The sequence below is a fragment of the Melanotaenia boesemani genome, chromosome 21 (assembly GCF_017639745.1).
Source record: "Melanotaenia boesemani isolate fMelBoe1 chromosome 21, fMelBoe1.pri, whole genome shotgun sequence".
Classification (NCBI taxonomy): Eukaryota; Metazoa; Chordata; class Actinopteri; order Atheriniformes; family Melanotaeniidae; genus Melanotaenia; species Melanotaenia boesemani.
This window is the reverse complement of record NC_055702.1, coordinates 27,949,554-27,971,355: the sequence shown is the minus strand read 5'-3', so window position 1 is coordinate 27,971,355 and position 21,802 is coordinate 27,949,554. Positions and strand designations below refer to the sequence as shown.

The 21,802-nt window shown below is 41.0% G+C and overlaps 1 protein-coding gene across 1 annotated transcript in view; it reads right to left on the bottom strand.

Moving 5' to 3' along the window:
- Nucleotides 1-1,313: 1,313 nt before the first annotated feature.
- Nucleotides 1,314-21,802, bottom strand: part of slc9a3r1a (SLC9A3 regulator 1a) — a 33,928-nt gene continuing 13,439 nt past the window's right edge. Inside the window, exons 2-6 of the mRNA XM_041974348.1 lie at nucleotides 10,951-11,121; nucleotides 5,162-5,315; nucleotides 5,017-5,057; nucleotides 2,080-2,184; nucleotides 1,314-1,996 (exon numbers count right to left, since the gene is read on the bottom strand). Of these exons, the coding sequence (XP_041830282.1) occupies nucleotides 1,853-1,996; nucleotides 2,080-2,184; nucleotides 5,017-5,057; nucleotides 5,162-5,315; nucleotides 10,951-11,121 (615 nt within the window). The 3' untranslated portion in view covers nucleotides 1,314-1,852. The remainder of the gene's footprint in view (nucleotides 1,997-2,079; nucleotides 2,185-5,016; nucleotides 5,058-5,161; nucleotides 5,316-10,950; nucleotides 11,122-21,802) is intronic.

Genomic DNA, 21,802 nt, shown 5'->3' with positions numbered 1-21,802 from the left:
CCTAATGTCTGTTTTTTTTATTGTTTTAGTGAAAGTCTCACTGCTTTTCCTTTTGTTGTAAATGCTGTTATTTTTTCTTTTACTGTTATTCTTCTTTCTGTTCTGGCTCCTAGTCATATACCTGGATACTTGTTTATTTAACCCCCTCTGTTAGTCTGTTAGTCTAGATATGGACATGTTCTCTGCACGCTCCCCCGAGCAAGAGTTTGTTAATAATTCATCTCCTCTACGAGAGTTTGTATTTTCCTATTGTGTTCAATAAAAAAAAAAAAAAGTAATAACCAGGAAGTCTGTCAGTAATAACCAGGAAGTCAGTTCGTAATAACCAGGAAGTCAGTAATAACCAGGAAGTCCGTCAGTAATAACCAGGACGTCCGTCAGTAATTACCAGGAAGTCTGTCAGTAATAACCAGGAAGTCAGTCAGTAATAACCAGGAAGTCCGTCAGTAATAACCAGGAAGTCAGTCAGTAATAACCAGGAAGTCAGTCAGTAATAACCAGGAAGTCCGTCAGTAATAACCAGGAAGTCCGTCAGTAATAACCAGGAAGTCAGTCAGTAATAACCAGGAAGTCAGTCAGTAATAACCAGGAAGTCCGTCAGTAATAACCAGGAAGTCTGTCAGTAATAACCAGGAAGTCAGTTAGTAATAACCTAAAATATATCTCCAACTTGATGCTGCACTGAATACGTTTTACAGGAACTGTTAAGAACTGCTTGAAAACCAAACAGGAGTGCTCTGTAAGCGTGTTAGATGTTACATGGTAAGGTGTTATATGAAGCATGTCTGTGCATGTTTTTCTTAAGAGATATTAATGAGGTTTATACTTACGTCTGTTTGTTTTATACTGTAAATTCATTTCTACTCCTTGAAAATCCCAACCAGGGACGAGCGATGCAGTTTCTATTTACTCTTCGTGTCTGATGTTTCTTTGAACCGTCCCTGATAAACTGATAAAAATAAAATGAGAGATCTCTCTGCTAGGCCTTGTTGCTGCTTCAGACCATCAACCAGCCTCCACCCAAAGCTGCTCCTCTGCAGAAGTTTGGTAAGTTTATCGTGGCTGCAGCCCACAAACACGCCGTCCTTATTTCCTGAAGGAAATAAACAGATGTTCCGACAGTAAAACATTTATTGTTGCAACAAAGAAATCATCCATTTTTTTTCTGCTGCCTTTATTTTGATCTGTGATGCTGTAATGAGAACCTGGTCCTGGTCTCCTCACGGTTTATTGTGACGTAGACGTAATTTAAATGGACAGAAACCACTTTCGTTCTGCTGGACGACACACATCACCACACAGACTCGGTTGTGTTTGATCCAGATGTTGTTATTTATCATCCTTACATGCTAAGAACAGACCCGTCTGCTTTCCTGAAGACCGGACTCAGGCCACGTCAACAGGTGCAGCTTTTACAGCAAAAACATGATGCGATTTCAGAAAAAAATCAACAGGATTCAAGAACTTTTCAGACTTTCCTCAAATAAAAATTAACAGTTGCTCCTTAAATTTATGTATATACAGATTTATCAAAGAGCACAAAGAAAAAAAAAACATTTCCTGGAATCAGACCTGCTCAGCTCAGAGGAAGGCCTGTTTTATCTAAATCTCCAGTTTTCCTCTACTCTTCACAAACATTCATTCATGAGTGATGCCGACATTCAAACCATCATTAAAACATAAAAGAAGGAAAAATTAAATTAAAAAGATAAAATCAGGATTTAATACTGTTTAACGTTGGAGTTTAAAATGAGCCGTGTGTCCGTCAGACATGATGACCCGGAAGCCGATTGGCTCTGGATTCTCCACCGGAGGGCAGCACAGAGCAGTCTGGACATGATGAAGATGAAGTTTATAAGTTGCTGAACAGTTCGTTTCTCTTGCTCCAGTCCATGGCCGGGGCTTTCTTGGCAGCTCTCTTCTGATGGGCTCTTTCTTTGGCCTGGGCCAGTGACAGACCCAGACCCAGGCTGTCGGCCGTTGGGGACCTCTCGGCCTGCAAACACATGGTTTCTGTAGTAAACGTGACTCAGACGCAGGTTTTTAGTGAGTACTGTCGTGTTTCAGTGGACAACGAACCTGTGGTGGGGAGGAGCTGCGACCTGCAGCCGGCAGGGACGAGTCGGATGAGGTGTTGGAGGAGGAAGAGCTCACGGATGCTTTAGGTTTCTTCTCTGCTGCAGTCTGTAAAACACGAACACAGTTCTCGCTGGTCATACATGTAATTACTCCAGTCCAGCGTGGCTTAATTACAGCTGCTCGCTGCTTGTTTTACATTCATCAGCAGAAGGATTTTCTCTCTTTCTGCTGCAGCTTATCAGCCAAAACCGACCAAACTGCCAAACCAGAACTAGCGATGGTGATGATGACTTTCAGTGAAAACCAGAGGACAGCAGCCCAGCTCGTTCAGGATTGAGTCCAGTGGTTTTCGGAAAGGCAGAGAACACATTAGCACAGTTTTTACAGCTGGAATCAAACTTTGTAATCAGCAGAGTCTCTGCTTGTATGTAGCGACTTCGTTGTTTTACAAAAAGAATAAACCTGAGCTCTGCTTTGCTTTGTAACGTGGATCTATTTTAATAAACAGATCTACTTCATCCTGATCAAAACAATCACAGACTGAATGAAGATTGTAAGTTTAACCCTTTAAATTTCAGTTTGGTTACAGCACGCTAATGTTATTTATTTATTTTCCATAAAACAAATAACGAGTCTTGGATATGTCAATGATTAGCCAAAATAAAAATACTAATCCCCAACATTTGTTATAAGGAAAATATTTCTATATTTTTATGTTTATTTAATAAAAAACAACAGTGACATGAAGTCAAAGAGCATTTAAAGAATGTTTAAATGTCTTTGATCAGAGCTGAAGGTGTTTAATATTTTCCATCATAAATCTCTCAATCTGTAGGTTTTCTGCAGATTAAATGACTGAAGAGACATTTACACCGTTCTGTTAGAGAAATGAAAACGTTTCATTATAAAATGTCTGGAAAAGCGTTTGTTATATTAAAATGTTCCATGTGCACCAACACAGCTAAAACTTTTTAAAATGTTTTCATGCCAAAGCCTTTAACAGCGTTATCAAAAAGAAAAACATGACAGAACACATATTTAAACTTTGTAATAGCTATTACTTAAAAAGTGACTTTTTTAATCTAAGAAAAGAGAATTAATGAATGAATCATAAAACTGGCATCAAAAAGTTAAAATCCTTAAAATGCTGACAGTTTTCTGCAGGAATGAAGTTGTTCGTTAACTATGTTAGCGATAAAGTTTATAAAGTTATGTAAAGTTTTATAGGAGTTTTGCTCCATGAAGCCAACAGACGGCTGTCAGGTGGACGATGGTCCAGCAGGGGGCAGCAGAGACGACAGGATGCCATCATCACCTTCATCTCTTCGCTTATTAAAGCTGGAAGTCGGCACTTTCAACTCAAAGCTCAGACTCTGCTGAGCTTTTCTCCAGGAACCCAAACACAGAGTCTGGATGCAGCCGAACCTCTGAGAACAACAACAGCTGTTTGTTTGTGGAGTTTCTGTAAAATCAGACCCAGCTGGTGAAACACACGTATCATCAGAAAGCAGCGTGAGCCGCATGCCGAGCGCTGCGTTATGTAATAAACGGCTGAATGAACGAGTGTTTGGCTGCAGGAGAGTGTGTGAACGGCCTTCATTAGTCATCTCGTTAGCATAATCCTCAAGTTAAAGCCAGCGCAATCCCATGATCCTCCAGGACACGGAGAGAGAGAAACTGACTGGTTAGCTCTGGTTGCCATGGTGAAGGGTCAGATACAATGTCACAGAGGGCCGATGCACGAGGAGGAGGAGGAGGAGGAGGAGGAGGAGGAGGGGACTGAAGAGACTGTTTACTTTGATAAACCCTGAGCTAATTAAAGGGACATTCCTCTGATTTCTACAGTTTCTGTTGTTTATTTGAACAAATATGACCAGTTTAGACTCCGCCCCCTCGTTTACTATGATTCTATCACTAATCAGTACCCAGTGATTGACTGATTATTGATAAAAACCTGCCAGTAATTACAACAGAAATGCATTGTGGGCCTGTTAGCAGAGAGCAGCTAATCAGCCAATCACATGGCAGCTCGGGATTATAATCCGATTATTACGCGTTGATTTCACATTAAACGCTCCTTTAGCGTTTAAGTTTTATTTATTTCCATCGTTTGGTGCCAACAGAAGAAAAGTCCATGTAAAATCCTGCATATTAACTCTGGGTTTCTCAGAGAAACCAGATGGACGCGGCTACAGAACCTCTAACTGGAAACTACGTTATAAAAATGGTTTGGAACATTTCAGACAAACATCTGGCTAGCTTGGACTTCCAGCTGCTGTTTGATGCATCAATAACACCGGACGAGTGGAAACGAAGAATCAGACCACGTATCTGAGAGTAACCATGGTTTCATGTACAGACCATCAGACACTGGCCACTGAAAGGCATCGACCTCACGCTGAATCGGTTGTTTGAAAAGTGAAACTATCTGTAAAAAAACTTGAGTTTTCAGGTTTTTCTCATCCGTACGATCCGTTTAACTCATCACATTAAGTTAACCTGAGTCGTACAAATCTACAAACGGCATCATGAATATAAAAGAACATGAAATCTCAACGCTACGTTAGGTAAACAGGACCATTTAACCCAGTTACTGCTAGCTAAACAGCCGGTTAGCCTGCAGGAGGGGGAACATCTTCCATGTTTTCCTCTGCTCACGGCAGCTTTTCTGCTTTCCAGGCTGGTGAGCGACACCTTGGTCATTTCTTTCTACAGTCATCTGTTTGCAGGAAATCTCTTTCTCTGCACACTTTCCCACCCTAACACACCTCCTGACATTAAATGAAACAACAAGACAAACTTTATTTATCCCAGAGGGAAATTACAACACCAGCAGATCCTTCCCTCCCGATCTGGTTCAGACGTAACGGATCAGGGAAACTTTCCCAGCCTTCTATCTGGAATCTGTGTGTCAGTGTGTGTGTGTGTGTTCCTCACCTCCTCTGATGCTCTCTCTGACGCCGGCTCAGGAAGAGGTCCTACAGGAGGAAGAGAAGACAGGTCAGCCTCGCTACGTCCATCAGTTTGCTCCGACTGAGCTGGAGTCAAGACATTAAAGAATCCCAGCAGGATCTCTGGTTACCACTGATGTGCTCCTCTGTGGGCTGGACGTTGCATCTCTTGAAGAAGTCTTCCGTCTCGGGGTCCACCACCAGCAGTCTGGTCTCGTCTCCTCCAGATTTGATGGCCGCCACCACCTCCGAGTGCTGCTTCCCAACCACCGACATGCCATTCACCTGAGGAGACGACAGGGGATCAGAGACCCGAGTAACGATACACCAGTCCACATCCATGCATCAAATCATCCATCCAAAAAGTAAACATCAATACAATGAGCACCGTCTCTCCTCTGGGAAAGAAAGCAGTGGTCTGGAAACATGCTCATTTATGGAGAAGTCCCATTCTCTGTGTGACACCACAACCCCGAAGAACCGCGGCGCTTTGTCACAAGCTAGCAGCGCTAACGATAAGTCATCACCACCATCCTTTGTATGACGAGGTGTCAGGATTACTACACACATGTGGAAATGTACACGTAAAGTTAATAAGAATGAAAAAGAAAAAATAAATAAAACAAATATCAAATATAAATATGAAATAAAAAGACAATATTTATAAAATAAATTATCAAAAGATTAAAAAATATTTTATAAGATGCTATAAATAAAAGTTATACAAAATGTTTATAAAAAATTATAACATTGGTTTATAAAATGTTGAATTTAAAATGTTAATATGATATAAACAGAATGAAATTAAAACAAATAATGAATTAAACAAGTAAATGATATATATCCTTATCAGCATAACTGCCTAAGTCATAGTTTAAGGTTTTATAGGCAATGATGCAGTTAATCAGCAATATTAATAAAGAATTAAACAAGCAAATATTTAGTCAATAAAGTAAAATATATTCAAAATAAAATACATAAATGTGTAAACTTTATGTACACATAAATGTACACGATTTGTAATATTGTGAGTTTTCATGTTGAGGATGTTTTCTGAAAGGATAGCTGATTAAACATCAACATCTTGATGGCGTTCTTGTATTTTATTTTTTCTAGGTTACTATGAGGTCATTTTACTGGGTCGAGCCACTGCAGGTCAGACTGGGCTGAATGTGGAACCTGAACTAGTTTGAAACCTCCGGCCATCCAGACTTCAGAGGAGCTTTCATACAGCGTCCAGTCAGGCTAACGAAGAAGTAAAGAGCTAATGAACACAGCGAGCTGACATCGGTCCTCATACGATGCTCCCTCAGATGAAGAACGACGTTCTTTAGACGACTCGTGCAGAATATGTCTGATAAATAAAGCTGCTCTGGTAAGAGACGAGGTCTATGGCTGGAGTGGAGGTAAACCTCACCACGTCAAACCCCTGCTCTGAACTCCAACATGCTGCTGCACCTTCATCCACAGCTACTCTGGAATAGTTCCATTTGTTTTCTTCTCACTGTGATCATGTTGATTTGTTAATTATGTGGTTGAATGGTGAATCGATATCACATCGTATCCTGATCAAAGCTGTGATTTAAACCTCTGATTGGTTTCTACTGTATCTGAAACTTTGTCCTACAGAAGTCACATGAACACACAAGGTTCTTGAAGCTGATGTCAAACATCTGAAATGTGACAGAACTTGTTTATCTAGAGTATTTTTAGTACTGACGCTCATCTCATCTCAGATTTAGTTGTGGAAAGATGCAGCGTGTAAACATTAAAGCTTACAGAAACATGTTTAGGACTGCTTCGCTTCATTTACTGAATCAGTGTTTGGGCGAAATCCTCCGTCTGAAGCCGTTTCTGGCTTCGTGTCTGGTCTCAGAGGGTGGACAGAGCAAATTCTGGAGGATTTCCACTTGAACTGTGACTGGAGTCTCAGACTAACAGCTCAGGGGAACTCCTTTGAAAAAGAAGATTCCTATTTAAGTCCTACAAATTCAGGCAGCGGTAACTGTGGAGACTGGAAGCTTCGGTCCAACCGCATTATCACTTCAATTACTGAACAAGCAACATGGAAAAAACCCTTGCTCAAAGGTATCATGGTCACCAAGAAGGAAATGATGAACACTCAGCTGTACAGCTCTGCTCATGATCTCCATCTCTGGGAGAGGACGGGATAAAGTCCACACCATGTCCGAGAGGAACATCTGGAATATTTCCAGGTTAAATACCTGCTTATAACCTTCCTCAGAAATGATTTAAGAGGAAAAGATCTTACAATCTCAGTGCACTCTAGGACTGCTGTGGATGGTGGATGACACTCCAACACCAGTCTGTCACTTTCTTTTCAGCAGGGTGGTGTTACTTCACAGTAAGTCGCTCCATCTTCATCTCCACCCTCAGCTTCAGGCTGCATTGATGCTCCTCGTTACTGGGAGCGAGGGCTGCTCCATTTCGGGCAAAGAAATCATAACGATTATTTTTGGTCAGTATTGAAATTACGAATACTCATTGTACAGAGGCAGGACGTTTACCGGAGACGTAACCCGAGCCGGGACCAGCTTTGTAGGCCACATAAGCATCTATGTAGGGATTATTACTATCTGACTGTAGGCCAGGACAGCAGCAGCTCTCAGTCTGGGTGTGGAGCAGATGAACGTCTGCAGCATGAGGACAAACAAATACCCCTGCCAGCATAACACCCCCACCCCAAGACCTCATATTCATTACTAAACTGACTTAACATCAAAAGTAAATGAAGACATGATCTCCACAACCTTTAACAATGTAACAGAGATTCAGAACAAGATGAAGTAGTCTCAGAGTAATGTTTAGATGATGTGTTAGAAGTAAGGAGTGTTTACTATCTGACTGGAAATGAGCTGCAGACACTAAACTCACAACATTTACTAATGACCATGTTCTGATTGTACCCTCCAAAGTAAATAATGCAGGGACCAGCAGGGACAGCTGGAAACCAAAATCAAAATGTGATATATTGCACAGCCCTAGTGGGAACTCAGCAAATTCCCATCACAGCTCACTGAAGCAGGAAATGAGTACGTACTGTAGACAAAGACTGATACTGTGAGGATCAGATCGTCCTGCTACAGAAGCTTGAACATGTTATTGGGATTAAAAGGAACCACATCAGGCTGGTTTAACTCATATTTATCTGACAATTTCTCCCTCACACAGCAGAGTAAGTTATGGAGTTCCTCAGGGTTCTGTGCTTGGGCCGATACTTTTAACCTTTTACTGTATTAGACACCATGGCATAAATGTTCACTTCTATGCAGATGATACTCATATATTTCTCCATGAAGTTGATGAAACCAAGCAGTTGGTCAGATTACAAAGATGTCTTATAAATACCTGGATAACTGGATGAATTTCTTCTTTCTTAACTCAGACAGACTGAGGTTGTTGACCGTAGACACTGTCTAGCTATGTAATTACTCTGGATGGTATTAACTTAACAACCTTTGAGTTATTCTGGACCAGGATGCGGCCCACACAGAGGGTTGCTTTCAATCTGACGCTGTGAGCCAAAACGCCGGTTATCCTGTCCACATATAAACAGCCGAGCCGGATTATCCAAAAATAGGTTGTTGTCCGAACCCCAAAACTGTGTTTGTATGAAAGGCGTAAACATACAGAAAACTCTGTCGAAATTTGTATGTGTGGACGGGGCCTTGGTCATGAAGGACAAAGTAGTCATTAAATGCTACATTTTAAATAGAAAGCCTATTTAGTGCCCTCACCCCCTAACATTAAAACTTTCTAATACATCACACAAAGTTTACACAGGTGGACATGCTGCAGTCTCTTGGATTTAGTTGCACCGCAGCATGTTTGGACAACAGCTGAGAAGTCAAACCGAAGGACACCTGACAGCATAATGATGGAAGCGGTCATGCAGGATGTTGGGTAATGTCGTTATTGCAGAGCATGGTGCACAAACACTCCCAGAGCTAGAATAAATCAAGCATCCAGGGCGATAAAGCAGAGGAATTCCTGTGGGAGGAAGACGGAGGTGGGAATATGGTCAGGAATCTTTCGGTCTCACCAGCTCCCACACTGATGGTGAACGTCAGCAGGTGGTACAGAAAACTGCAGAGCTGATAAAACTCCCAACCTGCACAGAAAATTCCCCAAATTCTCCAAAAAGACCTTTCTAAAGGCTGTAAACCAGTGGTTCCCAAACTTTTTTTCTGTGCCCCCCCCCCCATCTACAACAATAATGTCAAGCTCAAATTTCTTATTTCTGAAATAATCAACAGGTTTTTCTTTGTGTTCAGGGTGAAAAGTCCCCAAGTGGTGTAACTTGTTTGGCTTCTGTCAGATGCTGATATTTTGTGGTCACCCTTCATTACCCACTATTGCCCATTACCATTACTTGACCAGTATCTGGTCAAGCCAAAGGCAAGATATGCCTCATCATATATTCATGTCTTTTCTACTGTAGTTAAAATCTCTGTTGTTGACCCAACATCGTTTGACCATTGGAACTTTCACAAATTTGTCCGTGCTTTGCTAGCAGTGCAAAAACTAAATTTTATTTCGCTTTGCTGCCCCCCCGCTGTCATAACTCTGGCTTAACATATAAATTTATGGATTGATTGATTGATTAAACTTTATTAATCCCAAAGGAAATTCATTGTGGCCAACTGCTTCAGACATACATTAAAACCATTCATTCTAAAATTAAAACAAAATAAATAAAAGCAATAAAATACTCAATTAAAAAAAAAATTTAAAAAATTATCAAAACTTTATAATAAAGGTCTAAGTTCAAAAGTGCTTAAGTGTTGTCTCTATTCTCTCCCCCCTCCCCTCCAGAGAGAGTATAGTCTAATGGCGTGCGGGACAAATGGCTTCCTCCGTCGTTCTGTGGAGCAGCAGTCGGTTGCTGGACCTGCTCTGCGTGAAGGCCGAGCGGACGGGTGGTTGGCCTTCTCCATCACTGCTCTAAGTTTGGACAGTGTTTTCTGCTCGGCCACGGTTTCTACAGGAGCCAGCTTCAGCCCCACCATAGAATCTAACTGAAATTATTTACATATTCACACTTTTTCCTCATTTCCAGTTATTCCTGCTACTATTTACCTGCTATCCTCACTAAACCAACTCCAGCTCAGCTGCTTTGTGGCGCCACCGTGCATCAGAAACGTCTTCTTGGCTTTATTCCAGCCATAGAGGAGCATTATTTTTCTTCTTTTCACACACACATAGAACTTTCTGCTCACTGGTTGATCTTTGGCTGCTCCTGATTGGACGTTACCGTCAATCTAAGCTCTCTGATTGGTGGAAAGTCTGACAGGAAGTGGCTTCATCATCATGTCCAGGTCTAAATAGAGGTCTCTTAGCAACATAGTAGTGATGGTGATGTTTTTATGGTGAAATGTGATAAATAATGCTGTTATCATGGACCATTGTGGATTTACCAGATAGAGTCTCTGAATAAAACTACATTTAGTGGCTGGATTGTTAAACTCCTGGACGGGATAGAAATGTCTGGAAAACCTCCGTAGATCAGCTAAAGGGTAGCTATCCATCACATTTACCCCACAGAGATACACACCACTGCTCCTGAGACGCTGGTGGTGATAGGAGAGAAGGACCTTGGTGCTGGTGATCTACTGGAGTTTTAGGGGTTAATCCACCTCTGCAGCCTGTTGGAACAGCCTATAATTCAGCCCACAGACACAGTAAGTGGATTAGCTCTGACCCCACGGTGTTCAACAAGGCCAGAGTGGCTGGCTTTCACAGATAAGAAGGAAGTTTCTCCATAACATCACAAAATTCCTACATATTCATGCAGACAGTCAACAGTTGAACAGACATTTTCCCACTGATGTAACAGGGTAAACTTTGCCGTTTTCTCTCGAGGACCATGTCTAACTAAAGGAAAGTGTGCGTTTTAAACCTGGATGATCTTGTCCTGCGGTCGGAGGCCGGCTCTCTGTGCTGGAGAGTCTTCGTCAACGGTCTTGATGAACTGGCCAGGTTTGGACTTCTCGCTGTGCAGGTTGAAGCCGTAACCACCGGGGCCTTTCTTCAGGTGGCAGAGGCGAGGCCGCCGCTCGTCACGCTCCTCCTGCCAACAGCACAACAACATCAGTCACTCCTGGAAATACGCCGTGTTTCCTGGGAAACACATCACTCCAGATCCCTGATATCAGGAGGGAATCACCATAGCAACCATCAGCCTGGTTTTATTGCACATTTCCCCCCTTGACCCCAACCCCTTCTGGTTTGTATTTTATTTCTTTTTAACAAACTATTTTATTTTTCCATTTGCTTTTATTCACTCTTATTTATGAATTTATTTTATATTATTTTTCTCATTACTAGTTTTTAATTTATTTTATATTTAATTGTTTGTTTTATTTATTCCAGTCTTTTTCTGTTTGTTTTTTTCTTAAATTTTTCTTGTATTTTCTTTGTTTTTATCTAACTGTAAATAAATTGTGGCTTGAAGGGATTGTCTGATTTATTCACCTTGAAGCAGTCAATGCAAACACGCCTTGTTTTAGTTTTACTGGTGAGAAGAAACCGGATGAGCGGCTCATTTTGGTTGGTGGGCACTAACTGAGATTGGCTGAGTAGACGTTAAAGAACGTGATTAATGTCCAATATTGTTGCATGTTAAAACACGGACATCTTACTTTTCATACCAACTCTACGATTTTCATCCAGTTATTGAAGTTATCCAAACAAGGCTCTGCTGTCTGCGAACAGTCTGACCATCCAGAGGCATCATACCGACAAACATCATAATCCAAGTGGCAGCTGAGATTTTTCACTTTATTTCCCAGAAACACACACTCAATAAGAAACAATGCAGAAAACAAAGATTCAATCTGAATGTGAAAATCGGTGACCACCTTCTAACAATGTGGGAAAAATGAGAGGTGTTAGATTGAATCGTTTCTACGATGCATGGAGATGCGGACGTGGACGATCCTGCATCGATGCAGCAACATAATTTTTTTTTAAGAATGTAACGTACATATTCTGCCGCCGCTTGTGTGTGCGGAAGATCCAAAGCTTTACTTAAGAAAAGTGTAAAACTAAGCAAACATACAGAAAATACATCAGTATCCCACTGGAAATACTTTCATTGTCTCAGTGAAATCACGTAACATTACACATGAATGCATATAGAGACATCGATAAGTTAGCTTTTGGCTAACGTCTATGGAAAATACCATTGGCAAGCTGGCGGTTAGCATGCATGAATGGAATAAAGGGATTAAAATGACTTCATCAAAAAAATGTTTACCTCAACAATATTCCCTGTGTTCAGTTACAAACTGACTAGAATACTTACTGGACTTTCACATAAGGGACACGTAAAAGTATCAGAGAAATGATATGTGAACCAGACGTACCTATCTGCGTACGTAGCAGGAGCATAAATGAGCTTTAACTCTGCTTTTCAAGGCGACTGGAAATTTTGACATTTCCAGCCACAGGCTCAGATTTTCGCTCAGTAACTAGGGTGCGGTTTCTAAACCCGACTTAAACTGTCCTTGTTCAGTAGGACGTCAGAGCCGCAGATATTAAACACAGCTGTGGCCTGAGGTGTGGTGGATCATTTCTGCTCCCGTAAGCCACGCTGCAGCAGTGTGTGATATCAGAGATGCTATCATGAGCCATGGAGGGAAATTTTCTGTTATCTTTTATCTTAATCAAACTTTATTTATTAAGCATATTTAATCTTAATGTACACTAAAATGTAAGAACTCCCCATCTCCAACACTACACATTACACACACACACACATTAATATGTGGCTGAGCTCAGAGCAGCCTTGTAAGGAAACACTATCACAGGAGCCATCTGCACAAGGAGTCCACCGGACCACAGCGACCACGGGCACCAGCCAAAAGACCAATACCACGGAAGACGCCCCCACGCGACCGGCGCGACCCCCAGCACAGAGCACTCCCTCTGAGGAACACCGGAAAATACGCAATATAATAAAACAGTAAAAACGGTAAAAGCTTAAAAGAATTTAATAAAACGCTACGATAAAAAGTATTATTAGTAAAATGTGTTAAAATATAATAAAATGTCTCTGAAAAGAACCAGGTTACAAAAAATAAATGAAATATCCACACTAAAACAATAAATACTAAGTAAAAGCCAAATTAAAAAGGTGAGTTTTGAGCCTGCTCTTAAAAACATGAACGTTCTCTGCAGCTCGGAGCTCCTCTGTTCCAGGCGTAATGGTACACTTACAGCTGAATTCTGTAGTAACTGAAGAGCCAAAATACTCTTTTTGGGAAGCCCTCAGCATTACAGTACTCTATGCGACTAGTGGTAAAAGCATGCATTAGCATCTCCGTGTTGGCCTGAGAGAGAATAGGGCGGACTCTGGTGATGTTTTCCAGATGTTAAAAACCTATTTTTCTAGTGGGATAAAACTAAGGCCAGAGTCAAAAGTGGCGTCCAGGTTTTCCACTTGCAAAGATGGATCAGTACCTGTAGTTTAGAAACATGTTTCTCTCTCAAGGTCTTGAGGCCGAGGAATAACCCCCAATTTCCACCTAGTGCATGTGCGCCGCGTTCTGGCTGCGCCGCGGCCTCCCAGCTGTTCCGGCTGCGCCGCGGCCTCCCAGCTGTTCCGGTCGTTTTAGTCAATGGTTGGTTTCTACCGGGCACCATGACACGTGTCAGAAGCGTCCCAGAAGCGCCTTGTCGCGGCTCTCTGCTAAACATATGCATACATCTAGAACGTCAAACGCAGCAGTTCAGTTAGGGGCAGACAGGAAATCAGACACGGGAGCAGCGTAAAAGCTTCCAGTAATTTTCAAAATAAAAGCCCCATGCAGATTTGTGCTGCTGAACCATGAAAACATTACGTTACCGCAGTGCAGCCAGAATGCAACGCACACACACCCGGTGGAAATTAAGCTAAAGACTTCAGTTTTGTCTTGTTAAGCTGTAAAAAGTTCTGCCATACAAAATTTGATATCTGAAGGGCAGCTAAAAAGGGCATCCATATCTGTTACATTAGATCTGACATGTTCTGCTCGGATCCCTCTTTTCTTTATCTTGGCGTAAATAAGCTGCGGTGAAATGTGAGAACCTCCTCTTGGTACTCACATTATTCACATCTGTCCTAACATCATCATCAACCTGTTTCCTACAAACATCTGTCAACAGAAAGACATCTCTCTGACGGAAAGCTTGAGAAGGAAGAAGAAAAGAACAAACACTTCTCAGTCTGAGGTTCGGGGACAGTTCCCCTGCAGGTTCAGGACAGGATGTAACAGCTCACGTTGCATCAGCTCAAGTTCCTGAGAATCATATTGATGCAGAAATCTGATGACACACACAGATTAATCAGGCTGGGTTTTCTGCTTTTGGATGAACTCTGTAAAAACTAATTGTTTTATTGGTTCAACTGTAGACCTCACACTCGAGGCCTGAGCTCAGATGACTAAAATTAACTTCCCCCAAAAGTCTGTTTCTGTTTAAACTTGTGAGCTTAATTTTATTTTACATTACACCTAAAACGACAACTAAAGTTTCATTCTTACTTTTGTGTGACGTAAATTTCATGTTATCATATACTGTCCTTTTCAAAGCTACAGGACTAAGCTAAAGCAACTTTAACGATATTTTGTGTCTGTGATACACTATATTTTATATATGTATGTATATATATATATATTTCTATATATATATATATATATATATATGTATGTGTGTGTGTGTGTGTGTGACATAAAGGGCCTCTTCAGATGATCAGACACTGAAATTTTGAGATTTTTTTTAGCAACTCTACACATAACATCGAACATCATTCATGGCGACTGTAAACAGGTCTGTCTCTTCTCACGGCGGACCCACGCTCAGATCTGATTGGTTAAGTGAGGTAACATGAGGAGGAAACGCAGCGACGCTGAGCTGTAGTTAAATTGGTTTGTTGACATTTAAACTTTTTTTTATTGCAAACGTGACGCCCACAGCCACCACAGCTGTGGAGTGGATGTGGCCTCACTGGCTGACATTTTACAGGACGTACCTCCAGAATCTGAATCACAGAATCTGAATGACACTGAGCAGATAATCTATATCATTACATTCTAATGTCTTCTAAACAACTGTAGGAGAGAAACTTTCTGATGTAAAGTTAAACAACTTTAACTTAATAATTTTTATTAACAATACTTTTTAACTGTGGATTATATAAAATCTTTAATATAAACTAAACTTCTAACAGGAGGTTTAAATCATAGATGTCTCCAAGCTTCAAACAGGAGTCCACATCATGGCTGTAAATAACCGTCATGTAACTTGTTTTTTACATCGTGTACACACACATGTGCTGCTCATGTGGTCACGTATGAAGCTGGAAACCTGCAGGATCCTGAAAAACGCTCCTGCATAATGAGATTGGATTATCTGCTGAATGAAGCAGCATCCATGCTCCACTGCAGAGGTTAATCCCGTAGTGGCCTGGGCTCTGATAAGTGCGTCAGTAATCCCGTGTACAGGTGAAGCGTCGCTCCGCCCATTTCACGCTGTAGTCACACATGTAGTTAAGATGCTGCTGAACTGACACCATGAGCTAGAAATGATTGTAGAATTTCTGCCTTTCCAACAACCCGTCCTAAATGCAAATAGCTAAAGTATGGAAGCCCATTAGGGCCAAAATTGAAAATTACTTATGGCATTTATTTTAATCTTAGATCAAAATTATGTGAAGATAGTAAATATAGATTTTATTGAAAAGAGAAAACATTGCTAGCAGGCTGGTCAAAATATAAAAAACTATCGATTAGAAATGGTAAAATAGCTGTTATATGTTCCAAGCCAATACGACATGCAGCCGTATGGAAGCACATTAGTACCAAGAGAAGAAAATGACAATATGGGTCTGATTTAAAGATAGTAAATACAAATTTCATTAGGAAAAGAAGACATTACTAGAAAAGTAATTCTAGAAAACTGATCTTAATATAAGTATTTTAACCTAAATTTTAGCTTTTTAGCAAAACATTTTAGCTTTTAATGTTTCTGATTTGACTTATTTTTGTCAGATATTAACTCTTGCGAATGAAGTAAATCTAAAATCAAATTAGGGATGGATGATGACTTTTTTTATTTTCAAACAGTTGTTTAGCTGTAAGAGATGAAAAAGTGTATGTGAATATCGTGTTAATGTCTGACAGTCTTGTTTTAATCAGCACCCGAGGGTAATGGCTTCCTACCAAACTCTGTTAATCACCAGGAAAAAACAACACAACGCTTCGCTGTTGCTCGAACTGGTAAAAACGTGTGTGTCACCGCGAAATTTGATGCTAATAGAGAAGCAGTGACAAACACATCACCACTAAACCTTTCTGTGTGGAACTTCTTCAAGAAAATAAATGTAAATGAGGTCCAGGTCAGCCTCTGCTGGTAAAGCTAGCAAATGACTATGAAGTGATTAGAGCAAAACGGCCAACAGACGGCAAAGAAATCAGCAGCTTTGTCACCAGATGAAGGCTGATGTTAGATATGAAGAGCAACTAGTGGACCTCATAGCTGATGGTGAATTTCCACTTGCATCAAGAAGAACCACCAAGCTGAGAAAACTAACTGATGATGCTGGCGTTAGTCAGGTAGCGAGGGAAAGGCGTCTCTCACTGTCACGCCAGCTGGAAAATAAACTGCGATGCTCTGCAGACCAACGTCAGGACAACACTGGAAACGAAGTGGAAACGTAACAGCATGTCTCCATGACAACGCTAACAAGCCCCGGCAGATGTTTGGATGAGGATATTTAAAGAAAAGTCAAATAATTTCTAATCATATTGTGGCTTGAAATGGCCATCTTTAAGGAAAGTGTCGTGCAGTCGTCGCCGTGGACACAAATATTTAATGTTCTCTAACCAGCCAGTTCACCCACTGCTTTCTCTTTTCTTCCCAGTCGTTTTAAACTCAACATGTGCCAACAATCATGATTAATACGAAACAATAAAGCTTCTCCACCCTTTTGTTGTTCTTCTACCTCTTGATAAGAGCAGTTATCTGTGCATCATCATCATCAGCTATCTGCTGCTATCTGTAAATGATTCCCTGCTAAGTGAGCGTTTCAGATCAAGTGGTGCAGCCTCAGCATTGACTCGTGACAAATTCTCCCTCTGCACCTCTCACAAGGTAGATTATGTATTGATCCACAGGTTTATATGAAAGCTGGCTGGTTGATGATTGCTGTAGCGCCCGGCGGTGGTCAGCGTGCGATCTGGAAGAGGACGCGAGGTGTGGCGACAGATGAACCTTTCACATTCATGACAAAGCTCACGGTTGTTTGTGAAGATAAGGATGATATGATAACTGAGGTTGACAGGCCCATGCTGGAATGTTTTATGCTAAACTTATCTCCTAATCGAAGGTACAGGCTTTCCTCTGAACATTTGGACCTCCACACAGCTGAATTACATAATCACTTTGCTCTTGTGGTCGCAGCTTCTTCACAGTATGATGTTGAAGAAAATTTCCCATTTCCAGTCCAGTCCTTGAACATGACATTTTCACTTTTTCTAGAGAAACAATTTAACACTGACCTGTGATTCATTCATGAAACTCAAGGGATGAACCAGATCTGTAAGCAAACAACCTGTATTAAATATCTTTGGGCTCTTTCTTATGAGCAGCTTCTCACAAAGACACGTTTTTTTTCCTACTGTGTTTGATGCATTTGGAAAAGATGTCAGACAAAGAAGTTTAACAGATTAAATTTTGTATTTTGAACCAACAAGGTGATCCACAAGTAACTAGCAGGTTTCAGCAACACAGAGAACTCTGTGGCTTAAAATGCATTTATGTACAGCAGAGGAACCAACGCCCAAATCTACGTGCATTCAGCTTATCTGTGTAGCACCAGTTACAAATCCAACACCTGAACCAGGACCTGAGAGATGCATCTGGACCTTCAGCTGATCCATCTACTGTTGGCTGAAGCCTCATCAGAAATGTATCCGTGGAAACGAGGCTGTCAAGAAGCCGTTCTTAAAGAAGGGGAGACAGGGAGAAAATGCTGAGGTGTCACATGACACAAGAACTGGACTGATGGATGAATGAGACAGTGCTGTCTGCACGAGCAGGTGGATGGCACTACCTGATGCAGACGGACACGTTCACCAGCCAACCAGGATTGGGGTAACAAGATAAAGCTTCTGAGGGCTGCAGAGAGGCGGGCATCCCATAGTGAGACATCTTGCTCATTTTACCGGGGTTATGCAAATAAACCAAAGTTTTCAGGACAGCGATGATGATGTAAAATGAATGTATGAATAGATGTAGCAGCATAAAGGCCGACCAGAAGAAGAAAGCAGAATTTATTACTAACAGAACTTTGTAGAAATAACACACAGATCAACAGTGACCAAACCTTTTCTCATCTCATCGTTCTCTCAAGTCTTGGCTTTCAGGAGAAAAAATATTGTTATTGAAACAAACACACAACAGAAACTATTTCCATGTTTCCACTTTTTCCTCATTTCCAGTTATTCCTGCTACTATTTACCTGCTATCCTCACTAAACCAACTCCAGCTCAGCTGCTTTGTGGCGCCACCGTGCATCAGAAACGTCTTCTTGGCTTTATTCCAGCCATAGAGGAGCATTATTTTTCTTCTTTTCACACACACATAGAACTTTCTGCTCACTGGTTGATCTCTGAATAAACAGTGGTTTTTACTTTGCTCACCCTTTAGGTAAAAGGGGTACCCATCACAATTTACCCCACAGAGTTACACACCACCATTCCCAGGAACTTTTCACCATAAGCGACAGAACTCGGGGTCTTAAGGACGTGTTGGTCTGCAGACGCTGCAGGCAGATGTGAATCTGAGCCCTGATCTTCACAACTAGCAGCTGTGAGTTAAAGAAACGACAGAAAGTTTGTGTAAGAGGCTTCAGACTGATGAAGGGTGAAGCTGCTCAGACCAAATAGCTCACCAACATGGCCTTTTATGTTCTAGATTTACATTTCTGTTTGTCCATTTCAATTACAAACCAACTGACTGGGCCATTACTGTGCTGGTGGATGTGGAAACCGTGGCGAGGTGGAGGGGAGGGGTTTGGTTGGTTAAAACCTGCATCTTCACCAGCAGATGTCACGTACTTCTGTACATCTGATCTATAATCAATAACAGAAAACCAGCTCCAGACAAACACACAGACAGAGCTGCAGTGACGTCAGCTGATGGCGTTACAGCCACAGCAGTGCTGCCATTTAAACCTCCCGTCCCTCAACAGGTAATGAGATTCCAACTTATTAATTAAATAAGCCTTCGGTCAACTCCAGCATTGATAAGGGGAGCTCAGACAGACCAACAACAAATACTTTGTAGGCTGTTGAATAGTATGTGACATCATCCAGTTACCGAACTTTAGGGGAGCAACGAATCACACGGTGAAACAGCAGGAGGTCCAGAAATAACCACCAACCACCACCACCAAAACACACACAATGCTTTATATCTTTATTAACGGTCCATGTCAGCTTTATTTATAGAGCACATTTAAAAGTCGATGGCCAACCAAAGAGCTTCACATAAAAACAGTCATAAACAATAAGAAAAAATAAAAGCAAAGCAACAAAAGAAAAAATAAAAACAGATAAAATGCAGTAGAGCGGACTCTGCTCAGCCAAAGACCATCTGGTCAGCTGACCTAAGGGCTCTGGAGGGTCGACCTAAACGAGGTCAGATAAATATTCTGGGGCTACTCCATTCAGACACTTAAAAACTAGTAAAAGAAACTTAAAATCATCCTGTATCTAATGTAATTAATTACTATATTACACCAACAGTATTTTTCTCAGAGAACTAATATCCTAATGCAGGGAGGGGTTGGTCTCTGCAGGATCAGCTGTTTCTTGTCAAACTGGATGGAAAGATGGCTGAAAGGTCAAGGTCTGGGTGTGGTGACAACACCCAGCTGGAGGATTGATAATGATGTTTGGGGCGAAGGAAGCTGAGAAGGAATGCCACAGTAAGGATCCAGAGAAGAACAAGATGTCCTGTTTGTGCTGGGCATGTGTGTAGTCCTTATCATGTCATTCTCTGGCAGACATGACGCACTGTAATCTGCACCCAAGTCCAGGCAGGTAAGCACGTCTCCGTCTCTGTGCAGCTCACTGGCTACTTCTTTTAATATCTGGCTGTAGAGGCTTCTGATCAAGCTGAGAGCAGAATAAATAAACCGATTTTTTCCTCGGTTTTTGTCTCAGACTGTGCATCTTTGGTCTTTAGTGTCTGTAAGTGCTGCTTTTGGATGTTCAGGGAGAAAACTGATGTACATGAACAACACAGTATCAACAGAGTCATGAACAAACAGCCAAACAGGGCGGGGACAGCTGAATTATAACACCACTGGACAAAGTCTTCCATGACTTGCTGCTGAAGGAACTTGGGGTTGTATTTCAGTACTGATTAACTTACTCTTTAACCAGTTATTCAAGGCATTATATCAGATTTTACAGCCCCACCTTCCTGCATATCTAAACATTTATCTACTATGTGCTACATGTGAACATAGATACATAACTAAAGTAATAACTATGGATGAGTGATGAGTAATATAGATTACACATTTATTGCTGCTTGGCATGCATCTGTATGGAAGACCGTTAGTGCCAAGAGAAGAAAATGACAACATGGGTTGAAATAATTTAATTCTTAAAAGTTAAAGCCATTTTTTCTTATTTCTGGTCCACCTGTTTTGTTTTATTTCTCTTTCAGTTTTTTGTTATGTAAAAATGCCTGCAGAACATCCAGATAGGGCTGAGCGATTAATCGAATTTTAATCACAATTACGATCATAGAAATGAAAGGATCCGATTATTTTTGTTCTTCGCAGTTTCCTCTTGTACTGTTTTCAGTTGCAAATCGAGCACAGCTGGAAAAGTCTGCGAGCTAAAATGTTTTAATCCTGCGTGACACTGCGACTCACATGAAAAAGGTGAAGCAGTTTTGCTCATAGCTGCAGCTTGTTAAGCATGACAAACATATTTCACATTGTTGCTGTAAACCTGTGCAGCATCTTAAACACATGTAGCACAGTCCTGTTTGTACCATCTTCAAATTAAACTAAAATGAAGACGTTCCAGCTTGATTGAAAAGTAGCTTTTATGTCCACTTCAGAAGAAACGAGTTTTCCCAACTGATACTGCAGACCAAAACGTTCCCAGATTATTTACATACATAATCTTTGATTTATTTAGAAGGTTTTATTCTTATAAATAATTTTGGAAAACATTTAAACTGGATCATTTTAGTTTACCAGCTGCTCTCTTATTAAGAAGTGAAACCTTACACAATTACAACAACAGCAGTCATGACCATGATCACAACGGATGTTCATGTAAGCTGATTTAGTATCTGCAAATATCCAATTTCAAATATCAGAATTGGAATTGATGTCATTGACCAAACATGAAGTCACATCCTTCCTCCTTTTGCACGACTTGGCATTAAGACGTACAGCAACAAAAAGCCTCTCCTGCTGTTTGTTTGGTTTGTTTGTTGCTAACGGTCCCTGAGGTCACTCATAGCTTGTTTTACATGCATGTTAAAGCAGTAACAGCACTGGTGGGTAATCAACAGAAATGAGTACAAAATCTGTGAAAAGAACAAAAGCTTTTACACAGCCAGAAACAACATCTGCTTTTTAATCTCCCACAACATCATGGAGGCAGGATTAGCCTGGTTTAAGTATAATGGAACAAGAGACAACCACCACCATAAACATTCCCCTCGGCTCGTTCAATATC